The following is a 26,351-nucleotide window of genomic DNA, read 5'->3' as shown; positions in this document are numbered from 1 at the left end:
ATCAGGAGATATTAGTATATATTACAAAGTTAAAAACTATAAATATTTTTACACCATAAAAGTAAAAGGTGCAGCAGAGAGTGTGTTACATCTGTCAGTGTTTAGATTGAGTTCATGTTGTGTAATCATAAAAGTCACAGGGGAAGATATGAAACCACAACATTGTCATGACGTCACCTCGCAGCCCTGTCCCATGAGAGGGCGTGGTTTGCTGACGCATTGCGGCTCCCTCCCCGGTGCGTAAACGGAGCAGAGAGAGAGAGAGAGCGAGCGAGAGAGAGAGAGAGAGAGAGAGAGAGAGAGAGAGAGAGCGTACGGGTGTGTACGTGCGCGCACACGCACGTCTGCGCGTCCATGGTTCACCTAGCGGCTGCAGCAGCAGCAGCGGCACCAGACCAGACTGCATGTGGGCTCCAACCGGAGCTGAAGCATCCGGGCCGAGCTGCGCAGAGATGCGGCGCACGTAGACTGGACATGCGGACACACGGCACCAGTCCCTCTCTGAAGCCATGGTCGAAGCACCGTTACGAAATTTTTGTGTTTGTTTTGAAATGGCGGCGCTGAAGTCGAGGTGAGCAGCTCCGCCGCTCGGTCTGCTCGCCTGCCGGGAGAGTGCGCACTCTTTTCTCGCTGTTCTGCCAACACCAAATAAATCCGCTTTTTGTTCTTTTTTTTTTCTACCGGTTATTTTATGAGGAGTCATGACGACGGGGTCGGATGAAAGCTCGGTCCGTGTGGCACTGAGGTAAGTCACTAAAATGTCTTTTTCTTCTATTAATTGCTATATGCGTAGCTAATTGCCCGGTGCCACCTGTCAGTCCGTGCCGCGGGCCTAACAAACACCTGCAGGTCATCGGCAGCATCTGCTGGATCTGCTCAGTATCAGCCTCACTGACCCACTTCCAGCTGGGCACCTCCTGATGCAGTTACCGGCTTTTTAAGACTCATTTTGGGCGTGATTTTGTGGCTCACCTCGGCTAAAATGAGCTCCTTCTGTGTCTGGATATATAGCTTAAAAAAACATCACACCCATTGCACAGGTGCGCACACAAGGACCGTTCCACCACAGTCCACAGCATGCACTACGAGGAGAGATGGTTTGTATTGTAACGGCTGAGTTGTCAGAGAAAAGAATGAGGGTGAAGAGGGAGACAATCAGCCTGTGTGTCTCCTACAGCCCGGCCTCTCCTCAAAGCCTCCTGCAGAGAGACAGTTAATCAATGAAAGAGGAGCTTCACTGACAGCCAGGTTTCAAAGAAAAGGACAGTGGAGCGTTCAGTGCTGCTCCTGTAAGTCCGTCAAAGTATGCTCTTTGTTCGCTGGACATCTCTCTGTCTGTGCAAACAGGACAGAATCCAGCCTCCTTTCATTTCATGCACTTGCTGTGTGCCATCAGGCTGGAGAAGGCCGCTCCCACCCAAGCTGGTGAGGTGGCACAATGAGGCACAATGTGAGTGTGAGTGTGTGTCTTTGTACCTCCTTTTTGACAGCACGGATCATCACAGAAGTGATGGCAGCATTGTTGCTCATAATATCTTTCTTTCCTTTTTTTTTCATCTTCACATGCTCACAAAAGTGCATCATCACCGTGTGTATGAAGAAGACTGTGCACATTGATTGGATTTGATTAATTTGGCTGGCTTCCTAGAAGCAGTTTGTGTTAAGGAATGCAGTGGAATCAATGAAATATCTGCAGTGTGGTCAGGTGTCCCAGTCCACCTGGACTCTGCAAAGACAGTGGAAATGTTCCCGCAGCGAAAAAACTGCAGTTCCTTGTGTGGCCACTTGAGGCTGGCTTCAAATGTGAATCGGGGCGTGTTTGCAGTGCGTTCACGTTTTTGTTCTGTCCTCAGACGTTTCAGCTGAATCCCGACTATAGCTTTTCTCATTATATCACTTTGTGTGAGTTGCTATTAAAGGTGATTAAATTGTGGATGAACTGACATATTCTAGTCACTGCCTTGACTACAGTGATTATGTTATGAAACTGAGATTTTGTCTGACAGCTCCAGTGCACAGGTGCCAAACACTTCAGTTCCTAGAGTGGCCACTTGAGGGCTATCTCCAAAAGTGAGTTAAGAATGACTACTCAAATGACCAAAAATGAATTTTTACATATTTCACCTAATTAACAACACTATTCTTCAAAGACGCTAGCAGTGATGTCATGGTAGATTTATCCAGTTGATGTGTTGTGATTGTGTTGTTCCATGAGTGATTTACTTAATCTTTTTTTTATAATCTTTTTAAAATGTCGTTTTCCAAAAGACTTCTAACCAAAGTTTGTTATATCACAACTCGTAACATAAAATGTGCCTGTTTACTAAGTTTGAAAGCAGAAGTACGCAGAGATGTAAAAGTGATCGCAGGCTGATTGAGAGTGGATGTTAAGTGTGTGTTTGAAATGACTTGCACATTCTTTATGAGAGCGTGCCGCAGTGTGGACACATTCATTCAGTAGGAAGTGGATGTTTTTATGTTGTGGTTCCAGGACCTAGAATTACAGCTCTGGTTTTAGCACACGACATTTCACTCTGTCAAACGTTAAAGTAGTCATTACCCAGAAGAGCTCAGCTAATGTTTCTCATTAAAAACGATGCCTTTTAAGCTAGTGTTGTAATTAGTACTGAGAGGTTTCCTACCTGGTAAAAAACAAATATATGTCAAAACAGGTCTCACTTGTAACACTGTGCTGCTAATAAAGCCAAGTTTAAGAGCGCCTGAAGTGCACATGTCATGGATGCTGTAATTCTAACGTGTAGTTTAAGCCATGATGCTTTATCCCAGACTGCATTCTACCTTTTAACCAGGGCTGCTTTAAGGGCTGAAGGGGTCCACTTGAGATTTCTAATCGGTTTAAGCCCCCAGCTTAACTCTACAGAAGCAGCCCTGCCACTTTAAACTTCTGCAAAGACACTGCTTTGCATCAGTATGGTGTGCTCCGGTGTATAGATTGTACTGTACCTGGGTTGTTTGGACAGTTTAAGGCGTTACAAAGAGGCAGGTGTACATTGAGGGGAAGGGCTCAGCTGGAGTGAGGACCTGCTGAACCTGCCTGCTGGGCCCATTACTACAATATGACAAAGAGAAAGCAGCTATCATTTATTTTCAGGGTGGTGACAGGTGAGCTGTGTGGATCAAAGCAGGAGGGAGGAGCTGGCTTTGTTTATATCCGCCCTAACGAAGCTCCCTTTATATCTTGTACTGTATGTTGCTCCATGACGATGGTGGTTACCATCTCATTGAGGAAACGTTTTTCTGTCTCCTGTGAGAACTTGTTGGTTTTGATGCTCAGCTGAAGGCCATAACAATGATGAGGAAATTAAATAGGTCCTCTAACCCTCTTAAGGCTTAAGTTACAGGCGTACTTTAATGTAATGACATGGAGGCATGCAGCAACTGGTATAAGAGGCTGAGTCTTAAGCCCCAGGTTGCAGCTCATGAGCCAGCTGTAAAGACAGGGTTAACTGTGCTAGAAAAAAAATCTTGTTAAAAGGAGCTGCTCGATTAGAGGCGATATCTGCCATGACCACAACAGGCCTGGACTCAACGGACAAGAGGCAACAGCTGACAATAGCTGTGAGGGGGTTTTACAGTGCAGACGGCTGAGAGGATAAGTGAGGTGCTAAAAAAGATGGCGGAGACATCTGTTTACAGGGAGTCTTCTAATGAAGTGGAACTTATTTGGGCAGAAAGCACCAGTAACGTGAGCAGGGTCTTGTTAGAAGAAGCGGTGAGAGCTCAGATACAGGACGTTCAGATGTGAGTTTGTCACCCGTGGCAGCGCCCTGCAAACACAAAAGGCCCGGCGGGGTTTAAAGCCTCCCCAGACCTTTGTTCACATCCACTGAGCCAAGCCAGCCTGTCAGGAGTGAAGCACTGACCCACGGTGCTGCGAATCTGCCTGTGTATGTGTTTAAGTGTGTGTCGGTCTTTCTTCCCATTATGTTTGTCCAGTGTAGTATTTATAGCACTCTGATCTGCTCGTGCTTTCACACCAGGATCTTTGTAAGCTATAACATCAGGTTAAACAGATGCTGATGGTGGAGGTCATGGTGGAGGTGATGGTGGACTCTGTAAGTGCATAGTTTTTAGAAATAAGGTGAATATGGTGCAAAAAATACCTGTCGAATTCCATTTTTTATAAAATGAATAATTGACTCAGATCTTCTGATCCAGAGTCCACAACTCAGATTTAACATGGATGAACAGTACTCCTGTGTATGGTAGACAGTGTTGGGAAGAATACTTTTGAAAAGTATGCAGTTACAGAATACAGATTACATGCCCTAAAACGTAATTTGTAATGTATTCCGTTACATTACTCAATCTGAGAAACATTTTCTGAATACTTAGATTACTTACTGAATTGCATTTTAAGTGATAGAGTGCAACAACCAGCCCCTGCTGACTACACACACAAAAAATACGTACATAAAACAGACTCATTTTACCACGTATAAAACTACCTGACTGCAGAGACACGTTCGTACTTAAATGTTAATCAGCCTCAGTTTTGGACGGAGTTAGCTAGCAGCTAACAGCTAACTAGTTCACTTATTCAAGTGACTCGCAGTGTACCGGCATCATGACTGAGGAGCATTAAGCAGCCCTTCAGACTCTGACCCCCATCAGTCTGCCTGCTCTGTCCTCTCTGTCCCACGCTTCATGCCGCTTTCTGGCCGGTTTGCTGACATGAAGCAAAAATTTCAGCTTTGATCAAAGATGTTGTATTGACGGTAAGAACTCTCACTCCAATGACTATTCGCCGTCATACACACGTATATGACCACACAATGAGACAAGCGATCAGGAGAGTCAGACATCTGCCGTAAAGGCAGAGGATCTTTGTTGTAAGAACACGATGGTTTTTTACGTGACTTGTTTCATCCAGAAAAAACATGTGAAAGCACGATCGTGTAATCCACTGAACAATGTAACTGTATTCTGATTACCATCTCTTTAGACTGTAACAGAATACAGTTCCTATTTTTTTGTATTGTAACGTCGATACATGTAATCCGTTACTCCCCAACACTGATGGTAGACCACAGCTCATTGTCTTCTGTCTGCTGCTGTGTGATCTGTGCACTTTCCCTGCAGCTCTGCATCTTCACGCTCCTGTGAAACAAATGCCCTGTAGGACTCTTTCATTGTGCTGTATTACATTTCTACACATGCCACTTGTCTTTTTAAGTGTTAGCCAAAGTGTCAAAGTGTTAGCCAAGTCACCCAGGCAGAAGCTATGAATAACACCTGCTTTGCCTGCAGGAGGAGGAGGAGGAGTCTGGCAGCTCTGAATAAACCCAGCTCGTCACAGAGGAACATAACTGACCTCACATCACTTGTATTCTATGGTCTTCTGGACTGCATAAGGAATGTGCTCCGGCTACCTGACTTTATACTGTGGCCATTTTTAGATGCCCATTGTGATAAAGTATGGTGGCAAAATTACAAGACTGCCTTGTCATGGTGGCAGGCTGCTCTGTAATGCAGTGTTTCCAGTGTTTGGCCACAATGACCTCCTCCATTCCAAGACGAGACATAAGCATAGCCTACACTTAAACTCAACATGCCCCAAATATAGACTCCCGCCTGGCCGCGGCGCTGCTGGAAGACCTCAGTTATCTATATCGTGACCTAAGGAGTCAGCACATTTCTGCCAGACTCCTCTGCACCGATGCAGACAGCCTTCAGCTGTGGATTCGTCCACATGCACCACATGTGGGCATTTTTTTTGACACGGATTTCCCCGCATGTACTCTTCCTCCTCCTCCTCCTCCTCCTCCTCCATTATGTAGCTCTGAGGACACAAGCTGGTCATGCAAAATAAACTGGATGTAATTACATTGTGGCTTACATGTATGCCACACCCTTGCAAATATGTTGTTTGCTCCAATGGCTCCTCTGTTTGTGCTGTGCTGCTGCTGTTGTGTTTTTTATTTTTATTATCAGTTTTCCTTCAAGTCGAGATGCACCTCTGTGTCCAGTTAAGGGCTTGGTCTAAATGTGGAAGTGGTGCCACCAATAGGATGTGGATGTAACTTAACTTCCATCATCAAACTGCCAACAGAACGTCACAAATAGGACTCAGACAGTCGCAAATAGCTCTGTTTGCATAGCAAGTTGCCACCTTGTTATTTATGTCAGCCACTACTGTATCCCTGCAGTTCATAGGCATGGATGCGATTTCACTATTAGGAGAGCCGTTTGAAATCCAAAATACATCACTCCTTTAACCTGATTATGTATTTTTAGGCCTGTTAGTACCGCCGATATTTAATGTTTTTACTTACACCTGGTAGATTTTTTTTTTCGTGTAAAAACAACCACATGCAAGTGAAGATATGGTAGCTCAAATGGATTCTGAATGGCACAAATGTGTTAGTGGCCCCATGAAAAGTACAGATTGATGAATGAATCTCACCTGCTGGGACCCTTCCTCTACAAATGCATAAATAGTTTTCCAGGTCAAATGTCTTAGAGGGTCTCACAAGCATGTGCTTTCCTGGAAAACGGTGGCCTGCAGCTGCTGTGCCCACAGCTGGAGGGGAAAATAAAGAAAGATGTGCCGCACCACATTTTAAAGCACATAGATGCATCGAGTGAATGTTGAGTTTCATTTTTTTTATAAAGGTGTAGTTGTTAGGGGAAGAAATCCACAAGGTAAAATAAATAAAAGCAGCACAGTACTACTGTAGAACAACACAGCAGCTTCCCCGTGTCAGACAGTGTTGCACCTAAAATGCCTGTGTGGATTAAACGCTTGCTGTAGGCACCATGTGCAAATGAAGCCCCACCACCTGCTGGCATCATGCAGCAGCTGTCTGAATCTGCATATTCATGAGATGTTAGCAATGTGAACCTTTGCTGCAGGTGTGAACACTCAACGTGGGCGGGCGTCTTTGTTAAATGTGTTGATTGGATACCCGCTGAAAAATGAAATGATATCTGAATGAAACAGTGAAGCTGAACTAAAGGTAAACACAGTTTACCTCGGCTACTATCTCCTGTCCTGGAAAGCTACAGATGGAGCTGCAGATACTCACACAGACACGCACTTTTGCTCTCTCCATGTTGCTTTTATTGTCGCTGGCCCACGGTTGACACAGCGATGGGATTCCTGTGTCAACAGCACATGGTTCAGTGACACCACAGTCCAGGCTTGTCTGTGGCATGTGGGTGCTGAAGTGAAAGATTTGACTTTTTTTGTGCTTTGCCTTTTTCAAAATGTTATTAAATTAAAGAGTAGAATTAAACAGTTGGAGCCATATTACTACTTTTAATTTGTGGTGGTAGTGAGTTGTTTATCGATTCATTTGGTCTGGTTCTGACGTGTCATGTGGGCAACCAGAGCTTATAAAAGGGCACTCGATTCACCTGCATACAGGCAGGAGGAGAGAGGGAAGCTGGGTAGCCACAGTTTTCGTTGGCCGCACGCACCTTTGCATGTTTCATCCACGATTTCATCTTGCCAGTGTACATATTCTCATGATTGTGTCATTTCTATCTGGTGTTACACATTAAGATGAACACACTCGGCATGTTTTCTCCAATAAATCACAGTGCGTCACACTGACAGGCAGGGCCCATCCTTCTCCCTGCTAGCAACTTTAGAAAGATTTAGGATTTCGCAATATAAAAATCTAGGTAATAGGTCTTGCCACATTTTGGCTGCTGATGATTATTTTGCTGGTCGAATAGTCTGTGAAGTACTGAAATCATTAACAGTTACTTGATGGCTATGCAGCGTAAGCTTTTAAGGCATGTCGAACCCAATAATAATTATATTTAGAATATTACAGACGTGCAAATGTCAAGATGAGAAACCGTCAAGACGATGTTACTAAATTATTATCATTTAAATTCGTCGGTAGCTCATTTTTGGCATTTTTTTTCGTTGACTTCATTCATTATTCATTGCTCCCATAGTTTCAGTTCTGCACTCTCAGCATCACTTTTGATGAGAACGCGTGAATCACTTGTACTTGTGTGTACAAAGATGCTGACCAGTGTTATTGCTGTTGTTTTTAGGCTCCGCTTATGTTACATGATGTCATTGCAGATCTATATTAGTGATGCCAGATGAGTGTATATGGAGTAGGGGTTTATTTGTTGCACTAGGTGATCTAGATTTAATGAAAGCCCCTCATTAGGTCAGCATTTCACTCCTGAAAAGGACACACACACTCTGTGTGTCCACAAATACACTGTGGACCAGGAAAAGATGGAGGATATTTCTGCACCGTCTTTCATGTGGCTGAAAAGTCAATACAATGAGCTTTTCTTTGATTTATTAAAGCAGTTTTGTTGTTGTTGATGTGATTGGTAGAAGTTACAGAGACTCGTGTCTTTTGTCTCACGGCTTCGATGGGTGTGCTTCCTCCCCATATAGCAGACTCAGCTCTATTTATGCTCCATTGATTTGCTTATATTTGAATTAATCGGGGGTCAGACAGACACAGGTGCTGCCAAGATGGTGCTGGTCAGAGCTGCCAACACTGAGGTTTAAAGTCTCTTTTATGAAACCCTGGTGGAAGGTTTATGCATCTTAAACAGCTCATTTACAGCCACAGTACTGCGTGACTGCACGAGCCATGAGGTGAAGGACGTCTCCTCCATGCTGTTTTTCCTCTCCATGTCGACAGCTTGAGATGATCCTTCTGTTGCCTAACCTCTCCCTCCCCTGGTAATGACGGGGTGGTCTGCTCCCTGACCCCTGACTCACAGGAAGCAGTAAAGTTGTTATCGGCATGCTGCAGGGATTCACTCCCCCCTTTGTTTGTTTTTGAAAGCACGTTCTTCTGAACTGTGGAAGGATCAGTGGGATACATAACCAGAACCTTATTAGAGGAAGATGAACCAGGTCAGCAGCAGGCTGCTGTCAGCCTTCATGAGGCTGATTATAAAACAGTCAGTCCGTGTCCTGACACAGGCCTCTGTGTGTGTGTGTGTGTGTGTAGCTCTTGCCTCATGTGGAAGCATGTGTTGTGTTGCTGTGCTGTTTTGTAACACACCTACTAACAAGTCTATTCGGGACAATTTTTGCCTGTCAGATGTCGTTCATGCAGATGGTACGAATTCACGGTGCGCCCCAATTTCTCACTAATATCAGATTTCAGTGCTGGAATGCTCCTGTTTCAGTCCTTTACTGCACTTTGGGGCCTTTTGCTGGAAGGAGTGAGGGAGCTTGGTCTGGATTCCCTCACTTCTCCATGAGAGGGATGAGCTTCTATCTGCTGCAGGATTTGAGGGTTCGAAGCCTGTGGTCAAAACAAGATTTGTTTATGTTGAATGAAATAAATGGCACTTATAATGTTCCTGTTACTGGTGAACAGAGAACACTATACTTCACATTGTCTTAGGTATTTAAATGAAAGTGTTTCTTAAAATCAACCAGTCAAATAAAGTAAGAAAACACTAAAATAAAACTCTGGATTTTACCATCATGTCTTGGCACAACCATTGTCTTTATTTACTGCTAAATTAGGAAAATGACAGGTCAGGTTGGGACAAAGTGGCTCTTTATGTGAACTGTTATTGTGTATCCCTACATTTTATAAATCACTTTATGCACTGAAGGATGACGTCCTTTGCCCTTGAACCAGGGTCGGCCCAGCCCTGGTTCTAAACCCAGCTTTCTGCTAATTTACACATCACATTTCCTAGAAGTGATATCTCATTTTCGTCCTGTGCTGGCTGCTCTTTGTGGAATTAACAGTTTATTATTTACTTGGCTCAGAGTTTGCACATGAAAGAGGTAAAATTACCCCAGTGACTCATGAATAATTATGTGATAAACCTTTTTTTTTATGTTGAGGCTTCAGTTACAGGGATGGAGGCAGAGTTGGGTGGGGTCGGGGGGTCGGAATTAACCTCATCCTGAAGTCTTTGACGGGTGGCAGGAAGCCGAGTGCATCTGCCTCATTCTGACTCCCCCTCCTCTTTGGCATCTTTCCGTCGGACAGATCAGCATTATATCCTGCTGGGATCGGATTATGACTTTAATGCTTTTACTTCTCTTTGCCGGTCGCCATGGCAACCCTATCTTTTATGTCACTCACGGTGCAGGCCTGTGTGTGTGTGTATAAAGACACACGGAGAGATGGCGCAGTGGAGCACTGAATCAGCACATAGCGTTTAGCAGTGATGGGTCTGTGTTCGGCACAGACTGCACGTGTGACTTATGGTTTGCTGCTGAATCAAAGTAGACGCTGCTGCTCCGCTCTCTTTGTGCTGAACGGGGCAGAGCATGAAACCACTTCTGGAGGTTTTTGATGCTAAAAATGCTCTTTCTTGTTGTGCTTTAAAAGCATTCCTCAAATAGAAGCCGCAGAGGATGGTTGCCGTGCCGTGCGTTCATCCTGCACACACACACACACACACACACACATTTTTCTCTCTCTCGTCTACTTTTGCATTTTAAATTTAAAGTGGTGAGCTAACATGCAAGCAGCAGACATGCAGTGAAAAGCTGTCTCACACCGGAGCCTGCCTCAAAATACACACGCAGCCTCTAAGTCTTTGTGAAACTCGGATATCATTCCAGCTCCTGCAGTGTTAAGTCTTCCTATTTGAATCTGTACTCGGCCCCCGCCCCTCTCTGCACAAACCATCTGAGCTCTGCCGCTCTAATCCCCGTGCTGCAGAGGTGATTATAAGTGTAACACGCAACCTCTGCCAAAATGCAGCGTTTTTAATCGTTGTATTTCTTAATTACTGTAGTTGACTGGAAAAGAATTCCTGGCCACCATATTGACCTTTTGTTTTTCCTCTCAGTGACTGGAGAATTGATGGCATGTATGCTGTAATGATAAAATATCCTGTGTGAAAGCCATGAAAGCCTTTCTCTGAGATGCAGATTTTGCAGAGAGCTCCGCAACATAAATATTCTTATATTGGCTGTATGGCATTCATCACAACGTGCACTTCAAGCAGCTTAAACATTGACTGGCTGCGGCTGGTTGTGCAAACACTTTGCTCAAACAACAACTGGAGAGACTGCTGCAGGGCCGTTGTTGCATTCTGTCAACAGCCCCATTAATTCTCTGAGCAGGCATGAATGAGCTTCAAACAAGCTCACAGGTTGATTCAACCTTTTAAAGGACATACTTGACTAACTTCAGATTTCATGCAGACAGTTTTAACAACAGATTGTCCACATGATTATCTAATACTGGATAATTCCTGTTAATATAAAGGAGGATATACGTCCCCCATAATGCATCATGCACTCTTCTGGTTCATTGAGCCTGACCTCAGAGCTAGAAGTTAAGGCAAACAGTGGCTGGAAAAATCTCCTCTTAAGGGTCCCACCTCGCGCTCATTTGATTATGTCAAGGGTCCCCCCAGCAGCGTTTGACTAGCAGCATAGATAGGACAATGACTAAAGGTTAGTCAAGCCTATTTTTAGCTTTAGCTAAACTAGGTGTCTAACTGTAGGCTTTGCTGAATAGGACGGATTAAAGTTGACTCTTACCCAAACCAGACTTTCAACCACCAAGTTGAAAGCTGGTTCCACAGGAGAGGTGTCTGATAGCTGAAGGCTACCCTCAGAGGTTCTGGGAACTCTGAGAAAGAAGCGTCTTATTGTGAATACACAGCATTGTTCGGTCCTTCAGGTACAATGGAGCTTGGCCTCTAATGGCGGGATTTATCTTTTTAAGAACATGAGTGACATGAGGATTAAGACAAATAACAACAAAGAGCTGCAGAAGCAATTAGGACTGTGTTGTAATTTACAACTTGTCTGACTTGTTTATCGATGCGTCAACAGAAAGGCAGATCAGCCCCGCCCTCCTGGCATGAAATGTCTTCAGAATGATTTTCATGGAGGAGAAAGGAAGCAGATGAAAGCTGACTGCTGGTAAACCAACCAGCCTCACTGTGTTCAGAACCGAGAGGAGGCATGTGGCCACCGGCCTGCAGTGCCTGGCAATGAGCCAAATGTGTCACACACACACCTTCACTCTTGTTATCGTTTCTTGTCCTCCTTCCCCCCCGTCCTTCACACATGGGTTTATTGTCTCCCTGCTGTGAAGGACGGTGAGACGTTCTGCTATAAGTCGAGCGGACAGCGCTGTAGCCGGTGACGTCATCCTTAGGAGCTGCGGAGCTGCTCTCAGCAGATCTCCACATGAAGATGCGGCCTGTTTACTCACCAGCTTGCAGCGGCCACAGGGAGCGGTGCTTCAGCTTTGTGTGCACGGCTTTGATTTTTGGCTGTGTGTGCAGGAACAAAGGATGCTCTGAATTAGGGCTGTGCGATTTGACGATAAATGATCGTGAAGGATTTTAACGTATCGGCGATCTACCAGAACGGACAGATCGTTTTATCGTCCATAGAGCACGTTCTATTAATTGCAGTTCTATGTTCGCGCAGAAGCATGAGTTTTTTCACTCGGCCAACTCTCAGTGCGCCTAATGTGAACACGACCAACCAATGACAGCCTCCCTGTAAGGAAGCTACGGCTGAAAACGAAAAGAGAACGGAGGAACTGGTCCCTAAAACGAACTCCACCTTTATGTTCGGTGCTGTTTCTGCCGGTAGCAGCGGCGCGTCTTCTAAGCCTGTGTGTGTGTGTATGTGTGTGTGTGTGTGTGCAGTGGGAGGGCCACGTGTGTACATCAGATGCAGACAGAGGCAGCAGCTAATGACGTCACCAAAACAATAACGCAGGCATTTGATGAAGAGGCTCCATGAGGACTCTAGTAAACGGTGGACAGAGCTGACAGCAGCAGCTCCGTTTGTCCTTAGATGTGATTCCCATTAAAGTTTGATCATTTGTTCTAAATCACATTGAACTTTAAGAGTTACTTAAGTCTCATACTGTATTTATTGTTTAACCTTAGGAGGCACACTTCAGTCTGTTTAAATGACTGTTGAATAATACTTTACAGAATTACATTAGTCTTCTTTTAACCTATTTAAAATAAAACTTTATTTTTTTCTGTAAGTTATTTAAATTTTCATGCTTATTGAAAACTAATACTGAGTGCACGTTATCAGAGTTGTTTGCCTTTAAAATCTACTGATAGTTTTTGAGAGGTGACAGAGCAGGCTACCTGACGTCATTTACACAGAAAAATGCAAATTAGTGTCAATGTAAAAACAAATCGTGATAAAATCGAGATCGTGATTTTATCATTAAAGAATCGTGATATAAAATTTTTGCCATATCGCCCACCCCTACTCTGAATGTTTCTGCTTCCTCTGCAGGACAGGTCTCTTAAACATAAATCATGACATTAGGCACAAAATCAGTGCCTCGTGTCATGATATTTCATAATTATGATCAGTGAATGGAACATTATTGTATATCATCAAATATTTAGAATCTATTTCACATGACTCAAGGGAAAAAAATTAAAAAATTCTGTGCTTGTCAATGCAACTAAGAAGCCATGATTCACTCACTTGTGACTATTAGTCATGTGACTGAAATTCAGTAAGTATATGGATGATCTGCAGGTTTACTACATGCAGTGCAGAGTGAAAAAGGAGCTTGTAGAGGCTGAGAAAATGCAAATATCTATAGCAGGTGGAGGTTTTCTAAGGCTGATTACACATGTAGTCAACTTGGAAAATGTTGTACATGCTAACTCCAGTTTATTTTTACCCTTTGCCTCCTGTTTCTGCAGAGGTGCAGGACTGTATATTGCAGCTACAGCTGATCTAATCCATTGTATTTAGTTTGACCTCTAATGAAGGTGAGATCTCCTGCTAAAAGCCGAACAAAAAAAATAAATTTAAAAAAAAAAAAAAAAAAAAACTGAAAGAAGTTCCTGGACTGCAGTGTCAGCCTGGCACACACTCACATGTAACTGTATCCTTCATCGCTCCCTTTCGGTGATATGCGGCGTCCTTAATGATTTATTAGGTGCAGTGTTGGGGGTGGGTCGGAGGAGATCAGGAGGTTTGGTAGCAGGTTTGGGCGTGTTCTGGTGTGTACATAGCTCAACACCAGCAGCTCAGAAACGGGCTGTGAATGTTTCTTTCAATTAGTTTTCATGTATGTTTGTGTTCTGCTTCAAATGTACGAGGAAAGAGAAGCAGGAAGTCAGCTTGAACCGCGCTCACCGTGTCCATTTAATCTGTTATTTTTTCCCCCCTCTCTCTTTAAATTTGGATCAGTTCCTTGCTAACATTAGCCAGACAAGAGGTCTCTGCTGCATGCCCTTTGATCCCGACCCTGACCCTCACCTGACCTGTGACCTCTGCTCCTCCCATAACACTCTAAAACCTTATAGTTCCTAAAATAGACACAACTGTTTTTATGGCCCTTATTGATACAGTGAGGATCAGATTACAGATTGATTTCAGTCTGCAGATTCTGCTGTGATTCTAAATCCTGCTTCTTTGTTTTATGCATTCAAGTTGAACTTGTCTAATACTCTCTAATACTCTAATACTAATATTTGCATGAGATCCTCCCCCCCCCCCCCGACAGCCTGATGGTGCTTTCAAAGCTTCTCCTCACTAATGTGCCGATGGAAAGCGAGTAAATTTAGGAAATGCCGTCAGATTCCCGGGCGAGGAGGCACTAAAGGGAGAGTGATGAAGCAGACAGGATTACACACCCAATTAGTGAGTTCAATCGTCTGAAACAAAGACCCTTCCCCCTGTGGTTACTGGTGGGGATTAGGTTTCTAGAACACCCTTTACACACACTGAAAAACATGTAATTGGTTAAATAGGGTAAATTTGACACGGTGGTTAATTGATTTTCATTGTATTGTGCGTTTAAACAGCAACGTGACGGATAAACAATACAACCCAAGCTCTGCAAGGAGACTTTTATTCTGAAGAGATTCTCCTGCTTTCATTATATAGTTGGTGACCGTTATTCCCGGTCATGTCATGACCTTCTCCCAGGACATTACCTCTCCTCCCTCGTCTCCGTCCAGCCGTGTAATCCTGCGGCCGTGGCGTTGGTGTCAGCGCTGGGATCCAGTGTCACGCACAGACGGGCACAATAGCTGCAGTGTAGTCCGCTGGCAGTATTGTTTTCCCCTTGAACTTGGAGGCACAATGAGGTCCTTATCATGCAGGACAGAGGGACTGGTGAGCCTGCTGGCAGGTGCCTTTCTTCTAGGCATGCTCTGTGAGCGGGAACCATGAAGAGAATCTATCTAAAGAAACACACTATAATCTGTCTAAAAGTGACACTTTTAGAAAGACTTACTGGCTTGTGTGTGAGACACTTCACTCATTCCTGATGTGATGTTACAACAGACGGACAGCCATCATAATACCTCTCATCTGTCTATTGTGATGCAGGTGTGTCTGTTAAAGTTAGCATGCTATGCAGCTCAGCACAGACCTGTCCCCGCTGTAACTATATGGTCTAGGGAGCCAGTGTAGCATGTGGCCTGCCCCTCAAGGGAGGAAGGAATAGTATCAGAGTTACTGGTGTTTGTGGCTAGTTTGGAAATCTCCCAACAACTAACACGTATGAGGAGCAGAGCTAGCACAGATGCTACATCAGTGGTTCCCAAGTGCCACTGTCTCTCTTCTTTCTCTCTCACATTCACTAAACTGATTAATCCCTGCCAGATTTCACTGGACAACATTCACTCCAGCAAATCAGCTTTGTCATCCATGCACACACACACACACACACACACACACAGTAAAGCCGAACATATTAACCCAGCTGGCAGGTTTTATAGTACAAAGTCACAGTAGGAATAGCACATCTGCAGCAGATGATGAATACATGAGTTTTCTGAGCTTCAGGATGACATGATGATTGTAGACTGACCTAAAAATATTGGATGGAGCATTTTGAGCACCTCAAAGTATGATTAGAAAGAATTGAAACTTAGAAAAAAAGCAAGATTTCTGGTTTTAGCTTGGTCCTAATTTAGAGGCCTTCGTCATGGAAACTTTGTAAACCGGTGGCATGGTCTTCACAGGCTGCGAAGGTCAAGCATGTCCCTGTTTGCGTCATTAGCTGTCGCCACACACTGCTCCTGTCACTTAGCAACCTTGATGGCTGCGGTCCATTTAAAAGTTTTATTCAGCCGTCACGACTGTACAATAAATCTGTGGCCACACTGGGTTTCCTCAGCAGATAAAATAAGGCTGCATCTGAATGTTATGGTCATCTCTAAAGGACATGAATATGTTGTTGTTTTATATTAATCGTTTATTTTATTTATACGTCAGCAAAGTATCATTGTTGCGTCTGTGTCTTGTGCAGGATTCGTCCTCAGCTTGCCAGGGAGAAGATAGAGGGATGTCACATCTGTACGTACGTGATGCCCGGGGAGCCTCAGGTGATGCTGGGGAAAGACAAAGCCTTCACCTACGACTATATGTTCGACATGGACTCCCAGCAGGATGCCGTCTACTCCACCTGCATAGAGAAGCTGATCGAGGGCTGCTTCGAGGGCTACAACGCCACAGTATTTGCATACGGACAGGCGAGTCTTTGTCCTCGGTGTCACAGCTGCAGTGCTGCTGACGGTGCTTTATAGCTCGCTGGTTGTGGGGAAGTAGCCTCTGTGGATGGGAGTGCTTGAGAGGGGGGGAAAAAAAAGGGGGAAAGTGTCTGTGAAACGGGACCAAGGGTGAAAACTGTTGTGGAATGTGGCTCACTGCGACCTTGTGTTTGAAATGAAATGGTGACATTTAGAAAAACATGCTTATTTAGCTCCTACTCTCTGAGATGGATAAAGAAGGTGTTTACCATAAATATCTGAAGACTTTCTGCTTTGATTGACATCAGTGTGACATTAACCACACAGGATATTGATAAATATAAAGAATTAATAAGGAGTAGAGTCTGAAACCCATGGACAAATGTCCAAATGCCGAGTTTCCTCCCTTGTAGATGCTTTGCAGGCCTTCACTGCCTTCAGCAGCTGCCCATATGTGTCTTTGTGTCATCAGTCTTCAGTCAGTGAACAGCAGCTCTGTTGGGCTCAGATCAACTGACTGTCCAGTGAAGAATCTTGTAATTCTTTGCCTTTGGCTGTCACTCTGTTTCGACATCTCCATCAGTTCCATCGGGGTTTGCAGCATTTGTCTGAATCTAAGCATCTGAGTATATAGATCTATGTACTCCAGAAGGCATCCTCCTGCTTCTATCAGCAGTCACCTCATCAATCAACAGCACCGACTGTTCCATTGGCAGACATGCATGTCCATATCATTAAACTGTGTCCACCACGTCTGAATGAAGATGGATCATCAGCTGTTTCCTTCTCCTTTTTTTTAATCAAATGGTATCAGATGCTCCAAATTCAGGCTGAAAAAAGTTGAATAAAAGTATCAGTGTGCATTTAAACATGACCAGATCAGCAAACAAAACAAAGTTTTAAAAAATGAGCTAAGCATTAATATTTAAAGCACTATTTATAATTTAGTCAAATTGATATTTTACCCTCTAAATTCCAAAACCTACCATCAGGTTTTAAAGGTGTAAAACTTTTTTTTTTAATTTTCCAAAAATAAGAGCTATAAACTGTAAAAACAGGTCTAAATTAAAAAAAAAAATCTCCAAGAATAAGCAGTTTGCTCAGTTTGTTCAGTTGATTGCTGAGTGCTGAGAACGTGTGGTGTGTTGTCGGTGCTTTCATTGTAATGAAATGAGGCTGCTGTCCTTTATTTTTTAAAAAAGCCTTAAAAAAATCCAAACCAGGGCGTTTAGATGAGACGGATTTACTCTCCGCTCTCTGCATCATTACAGTCTGTTTATATCTGCAATCCAGTCCGGTGGAGTTCTTGTGATGCAGCCGAGTGGGTCGGTCTAAATCTAGATTAGTCGCTGTAAAAGCCACAGAAGCAAACAGGCCAGCTTCCAGCTGCTCTCTGTGCCGCTGTGCTTTTTCAGAAGTAGGCCAGCAGTGACAGACAGAGGCACCAGTTACCAGGGAGATACGCTGTTCATATGGACACACATTAAAGATGTATAACTGTCTTTATAAAAAAAAAAAAGAAAAAAATTGTGTACGAGCTTCACTTCTCTGTTGAATCCTGTGCAAGTGCCGTACAGTGGGAGCTCTGTCGCCACGGCAACCTGAGCAAGTAGGGGAGGCGGTGAGGGGCTCAAACTTGCATGTTATTTCCATTTGGTGGAGCTGGTGATGAGGAGGTGGGAGGAAAAAAAAAGACTAATTGGAGGAAAGAGCTGCATTGTTGTTCTTTTTATTATCAATTAATGCAGATTATTAAAATATCTTCAGGTGTGTGATGGAAGTAAAAGGATTTTTTTAGACTGTGCTGCTATTCAGCTCCCTTTATGTATTGTGTTATTTGTTGTTTTTTGAGTGTTTTGCAATAGTGGGCTCACTGCCAGTAATACCATTAACATCACCACTAAGTCCCTAAAGTGTTCTTAAAGGTACGGCTGCACTAATAATAAGTATTCACTAATCAGCATGTGTATAGTGGAAACAGCCGTTTCTCAAGGCCCCGTAATAAGAACCTAAGGATTATAAGAGCAGACCTGCCTTGTGATTTAAACACGAAAACAAGGAAATGAACAAAGACTCATGTGTGTGGAGAAGAAGTTATTTCTTAATAATGTATGTTATGTACAGACTTCCTGGTGGCACTGTTGAGTGCAAACAGCTTATTTTTTTAGCCGAGCTTTAAGTGAATGCACTTAAAGCTCGGCTAAAAATAAGCTGTTTGCACTCAATAGTTCTTGTAGTGCACACCTCTGTGCCACCAGGAAGTCTGTACATAACATACATTATGAGGAAATAACTTCTTCTTCTAAGCTTGTAGAGGCCAAGTCCAGGGTTCAGCTGCACCTTTAGATACGTAGTTCAGTAAAAACATGCACGTAAACAAGGTTAGAGATAAAGAGACCTCAAACATGTCTTTTGTGCATCCATCCATCCATCCATCTTCAACCGCTTTTTTGGGGCCGGGTCGCGGAGGCAGCAGTCTAAGCAGGGACACCAGACACTTCCTCCAGCTCCTCTGGGGGAATCCCGAGGCGTTCCCAGGCCAGCCGAGAGACATAGTCTCTCCACCGCGCCCTGGGTCTTCCCCGGGGCCTCCTCCCAGTGGGACATGCCCGGAACACCTCCCCAGGGGGGCGTCCAGGAGGCATCCCGTCTTTTGTGCAGTGCAACATATTAATTAATCAATAATAATAATAGTAGAAATTTGAATTTCTTTAATTTTTAAACATTGAAATAAAATAAAATCAGTATATAACACATTTTATCAAGTGTCCACATGTAAGTTGAAAAATGTTTTGATAAAATACTTTATTATACATATACTGCATTAAAAATTAGTAATCAGCTATATTTCTCCTCATCCAGACGGGCTCAGGGAAGACGTATACCATGGGTACAGGCTTCGATGTCAACATTGTCGATGACGAGCTGGGCATCATCCCGCGAGCCGTCCACCATCTTTTCAAAGGGATCGAGGAGCGTCGGCAGACCGCCCAGGAGCAGGGACGCCCGGTGCCCGAGTTCAAGATCAACGCACAGTTCCTTGAGGTACACGCCGCTGCGCCACTGCCGCTCTGCTTTCTGCTTATTGTAACTGCAAACTGAAGGTTTCCCTCTGCACTGTTAGTTCAGGCTTTACAGAGATGTCATGGGTCAGGCTCATATTGTTGACACGGGCTGTTTAACAAGCTCTGACACCAGCCAGCGCTCCATCACTTGAAAATATCCACACTGACAATTGAACTGCAGCAGCTGTCACTGGGGGATTAGGAGGTGTTAGGGGGGAGGACAGTGGTGTCTCAGTCTGGACAGGAAGAGTTAACAGGGCTGATGTGAGCTGACAGTTGTGCAGGTCCATCAGACTGTGACGGTGCTGAACCTCCTGATGATAGACGTGTTGTCCTCCTCTGGTTCTGCTGTGTGTCTCTACATGAGGACATCCTAGAAGTCCTAGACCTGGAATTCAGTCCATGATGATCTGCTTAGAGATGCTTGTTGTTTTGTTTGCCTTCCTGCAGCTTTATAACGAAGAAGTTTTGGACCTGTTTGACTCCACACGAGACATGAAGCAGAAATCTCACATTAAGATCCACGAGGACGCCACCGGAGGGATCTACACAGTGGGAGTGACCACACGGAGCGTGTCCTCCGAGCCCGAGGTAAACAGAGGGACCACATTTGTGTATAATACAGTTAATGTAAACATATATTTAAACGCTCTTTGTCCAACAGATGATGCAGTGCCTGAAGCTGGGGGCTCTGTCTCGCACCACAGCCAGCACTCAGATGAACGTCCAGAGCTCTCGATCCCACGCCATCTTCACCATCCACGTGTGCCAAGTCCGTGTTTGTGCCTCTGACAATGTAAGTACAACACTACACACAAAAAATCAATCTTTGCTGTAAATCTCTGTGTCAACAACAAACTTTGAATGTGTTCTTGTCACCCAGCAAGAAAATGAGACTGATAACAGAGTGTCCAACGGAAACTCTGAGGTGGACGAGTATGAGACGCTGACAGCCAAGTTTCACTTTGTGGACCTGGCTGGTTCTGAGAGACTGAAGAGAACCGGAGCAACAGGCGATCGAGCCAAAGAGGGCATCTCTATCAACTGTGGGCTGGTGAGCTCCCGCTCCTCCTCCTCCTCCTCCTCTTCCTCCTCTTCCTCCTCTCTTTTCTTTTTAAAGCAAGAGATTTGATGTTCTGTGGATAGACTGCCATCTAGTGGCAGAAGTTCAAGCACAAGCTTTAATGTTCATTCACACTGTTCAGTGCTTGTAGTAATTACAATAATGATTAATGAAGCTTCCTCTGCAGTGTTCTGTTTCACAGCCAAACATTCCAACGTTTGCCTCCAAGATGTAAAAAGAAAATGTCATCTTAAATGCACATTTTTGCTCTTTCTCTTGCTCTCTGTGTCTAACTCTCAGCTCGCTCTGGGGAATGTAATCAGTGCTTTAGGCGACCGGAGTAAGCGGTCCTCACACGTGCCTTACAGAGACTCCAAACTCACCCGACTTCTGCAGGACTCGTTAGGAGGAAACAGGTTGGTTGGCAGCATGTGTCACCTGCTTCCTGTCTTTACAACATTTCCACTGGAAATATGGACTTTAAATGCATGATTAGATCTGCAGAGTTTATAAGTGTTTCCTGTTTCATCCTGTCTCAGCCAAACCGTGATGATTGCTTGCATCAGTCCGTCTGATCGTGACTTCATGGAAACACTGAACACTTTAAAGTACGCCAATCGAGCCCGAAACATCAAGAACAAGGTGACGGTGAACCAGGACAAGGCCAGCCAGCAGATCAGTGCTCTGAGGACGGAGATTGCTCGACTGCAGATGGAGCTCATGGAGTACAGGACGGTGAGGAGGGGGAGAGGAAGTTTTTGTCAGATAAAGTTTTTAAGCAGATGGCAACAACAGCCTGTCCACCTGCAGGGTAAGCGCATGGTCGGTGAGGACGGAGTGGAAAGCTTCAGCGACATGTTCCACGAGAACTCCATGCTGCACACGGAGAACAGCAACCTGAGGGTGAGAGTGAAGGCCATGCAGGAGACCATCGACGCTCAGCGGGCTCGGCTCACCCAGCTGCTCAGCGACCAGGCGAACCAGGCCCTCGCCAGGGCAGGTAGGGGCTCGTGTGATGAAGTCACATGACCAGAACTTTGTTTCTCCGTCATCTTCATGTGTAATCAGTCTTCTGTCTTCCAGGTGAAGGAGGCACAGAGGAAATTGGAAACATGATTCAGAGTTACATCAAAGAGATCGAAGACCTACGGTAAATATGTCTGTCTATGACATCATGATGAAGATACATTTTGCATTTGAACCAGAAACCCAGACTGGTCTCTGTCCCCCTCTTCATGTCGTCCTTAGGGCCAAACTCCTGGAGAGTGAAGCAGTGAATGAGAACCTGAGGAAGAACCTGTCTCGTGCCTCCAACCGGCAGTCGTTCTACGGAGGGCCCGGTTCCTTCTCCTCTACGATGATGGCGCCCGAGAAGGAGACTGCTGACATCATTGAACTCGCCAAGAAAGACCTGGAGAAACTGAAGAAAAAAGAGAAGAAGAAGAAGAAAAGGTAACAAGACTGGACCCTCTGTCGTTACCACAGCATCCAAATGTGTTCATTTTAAACCACGGTCAGGGTCAGATTCAGTCATGAGGTTCGGATTGGACGCAGGTAGTAATAGTTCCTCAGCCTGAAGGAGGTAACCGTAAAAACAGAGATACATGTCGAAATATGTCATAAAAAGTATTGATTTTATTATTTCTTCTCACCTGTTTTTGGAGAATTGAACAAATAAAGAACAAATTGGCTGATTGGGATGCAGCAAAGACATAAAAAGGCTTCAGGGGTCAACAAGAGGACTATCAGTGTTTCCTCTGTACGTACTGACACACGTCACATTTACTACTCAACAGACTGCAGCCAATCGTACACATGGACTGTCACTTAGACCTAGATAAACATGTTTTCTGCATGCCAGCAGTGTGAAATTCAAGTGTCAAAGATCTTCATTAGTCACATGTATGAAACTACAGCCCTCCCCGACTGCAGCAATAACACAAGCATTAAACAGAACATGTAGTCAAAGATAGGATATTAAACTAATTGAAAAAATACATTGAAAATAAAGTGGCATATATAATCACCTCAATTAATCAACTGCTGCAGAGGAGCCAGCTGAGGTGGCTCGGGCATCTGTTTCAGACCTCCCTGGGGAGGTGTTCTGGGCATGTCCCACTGGGAGGAGACCTGGGGGGAGAACCAGGACACAGTGGAGAGAGATGTCTCTCGGCTGTCTCTCGAGATTCCCATGGAATGCTAGAAGAAATGTCCGGTTAGAGGGAAGTCTGGGCGTCTCTGCTTAGACTGCTGCCCCGCAACCTGTCCGCAAATAAACGGTTGAAGATGGATGGATATTAATCAATTCAAAAAAAGTAAAATGTTGAATAAAATATACAAAAATGGTCTTGCCGTTTTCGTGCCGTGGGTCACTTTGGGAAGATTAATGGTGGTTTCCAGTGTAGAGCTTCCTCTGACCATTCTCCCCTCCATTCTTCCTTCCTTCCTTCCTTCGTTCATCTCTTGCTTCCTTCTCTCGTCTTTCACCCCTCCCTGAAGACTCCAGCAGCTGTTGGAAGAGAGAGAGATGGAAGAAAGGGAGGAGGTGGTGGAAGAGGTTGAGGATGCCAGGTTTGTCACAGCTTCCACCCTCCTGTCGCCATCCCTCGCCATCCTTCGCTTCCTCTTTATTCAGCTGTTTGTTTATTTTTTTGGGCAGGTGTTTCCCTACCTGGAGTAAAACTATGAAAGCCCTCACCCCTTCCCTTCGACCTCACCCATTTTTTTTTCCTTCAGGCTGCACCCCTCTGCTTTCTGCTCCATCGTTTGACTGACAACCTGGACTGATAACTACTTGTTAATGGGTCACGGCTCGTAACACCCTGGAGGATGAATACGCCTCTTATTCCCTTGTTAATCTTTCATTTTCTTTTCGGTCAGACAGTGCTGTGCGACACGCCACCTAAACATTGCTAACCCTTCTGTGATTGGATAAAACCTTTATCCAACAGATCTGCTTCACAGATTAAGTTTATTTACTTTGCTGCATTGCCCCTTCATGCCTCTTTACTCCTGCCAGTTCTGTTCAGACTCTGGTGAGATGCTGCCCTCCATTGTTAGAACACACACCGTCTTTTGCACAAACAAGCTCATGGAACTGAAGCCAGTTTAAGAAGTTGCCTAAGGCTCACTGCATGTTTGTTTGTTAATGCTTCTAAAGAAGCTTTCCAAGTGTTTAAAAGCTTATTTGTCAAAAAGACGGTGTAATCCCCCTGATGTTGGTGCATAGATTTACTTTCTCCTCTGGCTATTTAACAAAATGACACCAAGTCTTTATTAACGACAGATGTTAGTTCTTGTTTGAATGAGAGTTACAGCACCAACAGTGAAGATGTACCTTCAGTCTGTTGCACAGCGCAGTGATGGCAGCTTTGACTTATCATCTTCTCCCAATCTTTCAGTGCCAACAAGGAAGAAATCCCCGACAATGATCAAGAAAAGGGCACCGAGAAGGAAATGAGCGATAGGGTCCACGAGGACGCAGAGATGGTACGATGCACGCTTCCTCTAAGGCATCACACAGGTGAAACTTGTGGTGTCTTCACAGTTTAAACTGTGTAAATGTTTTGCTGCAGGAAGTCCAGGAGTGCAGCGAGCATGAGGAAGGAGAGGAGGAGGAGGAAGAGGAGGAGGAAGAGATGGATGTGGAGGAGAGCTCTGAGGAGTCTGACTCCGAGTCGGATGAAAAAGGTATCAAGCAAAGATGATTCTGAGTACACACTGGTGTTCTGCAGCCGATTTCCCACAAGGTGGAGCTGTTTAGCTGTTGATAAATCACCCTGCAGCAGACACAGTCAGTCAGTCAGTGCCATGGATGTATTTTTAACAGCTAAAGACATCTTTTTAGTTCCTTTCTGCACCACACACCCACATGAGGATAAGATGGCTAGATGTTGTTGGAAATTACCTTTAGAGCAATTTAGATCCACAAAACTCTTCTTAACAAGACAAAAATTAAAGAAACAACTGTTCGATGTGTCTGTAAGATCACTGTGGAAGTGGATCCTCGGTCTGACCGTGTGTGTGTTGTGTGTCTGACAGAGAACTTCCAGGCAGATCTGGCCAACATCACCTGCGAGATCGCCATCAAGCAGAAGCTTATTGACGAGCTGGAGAACAGCCAGCGGCGTCTGCACACGCTCAAACAGCAGTACGAGCAGAAGCTGATGATGCTGCAGTGCAAAATCAGAGACACCCAGCTGGAGAGGGACCGGGTCCTTCAAAACATGAGTAAGGCGGGGGGTGTGGAGTACTGATTCACTGTACATCATTTATTTACACATGCTCTGACAGCTTGGATTAAAAACATCCAGCAGACAGGCACGTGTCCTTCATCCTGCCTCTGCTCTGACCAGTTTATTTCAGCATGTTTGATCTCAGGCTTCCTTCTTTATTGATCTTTCAGTCAGTTATACGTACATTAATCAGCACTAATGGATCAAAGTCTCAGACTCGGATGTTAAAAACACATTACAGAAAATCCTTAATGTTAGCAGTGCGGTGACAGGTGCTACATGTGGAAACATTTTCAATAAAGTCTGACTGTTTCATGGTTTTGTGTCGGATCAGACTCACTGGAAAGTGGCACCGAGGACAAGGCTCGCAAAATCAAGACTGAGTATGAGAAAAAGCTGAGCGTCATGAACAAGGAGCTCCAGAAGCTACAGTCAGCTCAGAAGGAGCATGCCCGGCTGCTGAAGAACCAATCACAGTACGAGAAACAGCTGAAGAAGCTTCAGATGGATGTGGCAGAAATGAAGAAGACAAAGGTAGGCTCGATTTCAACCCTCAGAACCCCGAAAAAATCAACCACATGGCTTTGTTCTTCTGGTATTTCATTACTAGCACTTATTCCACATGCCAATTTAAAAGAAAATAAACGGTGTACACTAAATATTCTGTAAAAAAAAAAAACAGCGCTGCTAGGAAGCCAAGACTGACTCACTTTCAACCAACAGTGACATGATGAAAGTTCAGCATGTTTTTTCCTTTTGTAGCTAATCCAAGCATTTTCTCTTTTTTTGTGCAGAAACAAGCAAAAATTCTGCTTCATAGAGATTTTAAAACCAATGTAAAAAGTCTGTCTATCCATTCATCATTGAAACTTAACGTCAGTTTTATAAGATCTGATGGCTGTAGGGATAAAATCTTACTCCCCAGGGACAAGAACCAGCACAGCGCCCACAAAGTAGACCACATATATTCCATCTTTCTTAAGATAATACTGAGTTTTACTCTTGTAAATGACATCAGGTGTTGTGTTATCTGATCGGTCCAGGTCCGTCTGATGAAGCAGATGAAGGAGCAGCAGGAGAAGAACAGGATGAATGAGTCACGCAGAAACCGAGAAATTGCTTCCCTGAAGAAAGATCAGCGAAAGCAAGAGGTGACCGGCAGATTTCCTGCATTTTTTTTTGTGTGTGGTTTTTTTTACACTAAATTGAGTGAAATTGTGTTTCTTTCGCAGCATCAGCTCAAGCTACTGGAGGCTCAGAAAAGGCAGCAGGAGCTTATTCTGAGGAGAAAGACTGAGGAGGTGAGCGGAGAGCACATATGGGAGAGAACATACTGTAAGCAGCAGTTTGTGGATGCAGATGTACATGCTTGTTTGGGTTCTGTGTGTCAGGTGACGGCTCTGAGGAGGCAGGTCAGGCCCACCTCCGGGAAGGTGATCAGGAAAGTTCCAGAACCAATCCAGGACTCCCCTCACCGACCCCCCTCTGGCCGCATGTACTCCTCCAGCAACATGGCTCCAAACGGCACGCGGTAAGTCATGTGACCCTTGTTCAGACTGATGG

At 44.5% G+C, this 26,351-nt stretch overlaps 1 protein-coding gene across 3 annotated transcripts in view; it reads left to right on the top strand.

Moving 5' to 3' along the window:
• Positions 1 to 310: 310 nt before the first annotated feature.
• The window catches only part of kif21a (kinesin family member 21A), a 40,765-nt gene continuing 14,724 nt past the window's right edge, over positions 311 to 26,351 (top strand). For 2 of the 3 annotated variants that reach the window (XM_028430172.1, XM_028430173.1), the window contains exons 1-18: positions 311 to 745; positions 16,206 to 16,428; positions 19,288 to 19,470; positions 19,941 to 20,081; positions 20,155 to 20,286; positions 20,374 to 20,544; positions 20,854 to 20,969; positions 21,093 to 21,288; positions 21,364 to 21,553; positions 21,637 to 21,703; positions 21,802 to 22,005; positions 23,955 to 24,042; positions 24,129 to 24,243; positions 24,595 to 24,783; positions 25,123 to 25,322; positions 25,832 to 25,939; positions 26,021 to 26,089; positions 26,180 to 26,319. In XM_028430172.1, the coding sequence (XP_028285973.1) occupies positions 702 to 745; positions 16,206 to 16,428; positions 19,288 to 19,470; positions 19,941 to 20,081; positions 20,155 to 20,286; positions 20,374 to 20,544; positions 20,854 to 20,969; positions 21,093 to 21,288; positions 21,364 to 21,553; positions 21,637 to 21,703; positions 21,802 to 22,005; positions 23,955 to 24,042; positions 24,129 to 24,243; positions 24,595 to 24,783; positions 25,123 to 25,322; positions 25,832 to 25,939; positions 26,021 to 26,089; positions 26,180 to 26,319 (2,576 nt within the window). In that variant the 5' untranslated portion in view covers positions 311 to 701. The remainder of the gene's footprint in view (positions 746 to 16,205; positions 16,429 to 19,287; positions 19,471 to 19,940; positions 20,082 to 20,154; positions 20,287 to 20,373; positions 20,545 to 20,853; positions 20,970 to 21,092; positions 21,289 to 21,363; positions 21,554 to 21,636; positions 21,704 to 21,801; positions 22,006 to 23,954; positions 24,043 to 24,128; positions 24,244 to 24,594; positions 24,784 to 25,122; positions 25,323 to 25,831; positions 25,940 to 26,020; positions 26,090 to 26,179; positions 26,320 to 26,351) is intronic. The other variant, XM_028430171.1, reaches the window with a different exon arrangement.

The sequence above is a fragment of the Parambassis ranga genome, chromosome 19, assembly GCF_900634625.1.
Source record: "Parambassis ranga chromosome 19, fParRan2.1, whole genome shotgun sequence".
NCBI classification, from domain to species: domain Eukaryota; kingdom Metazoa; phylum Chordata; class Actinopteri; family Ambassidae; genus Parambassis; species Parambassis ranga.
Note: the sequence above shows the minus strand (reverse complement) of the source record. Positions and strands in the feature narration are given on the sequence as shown.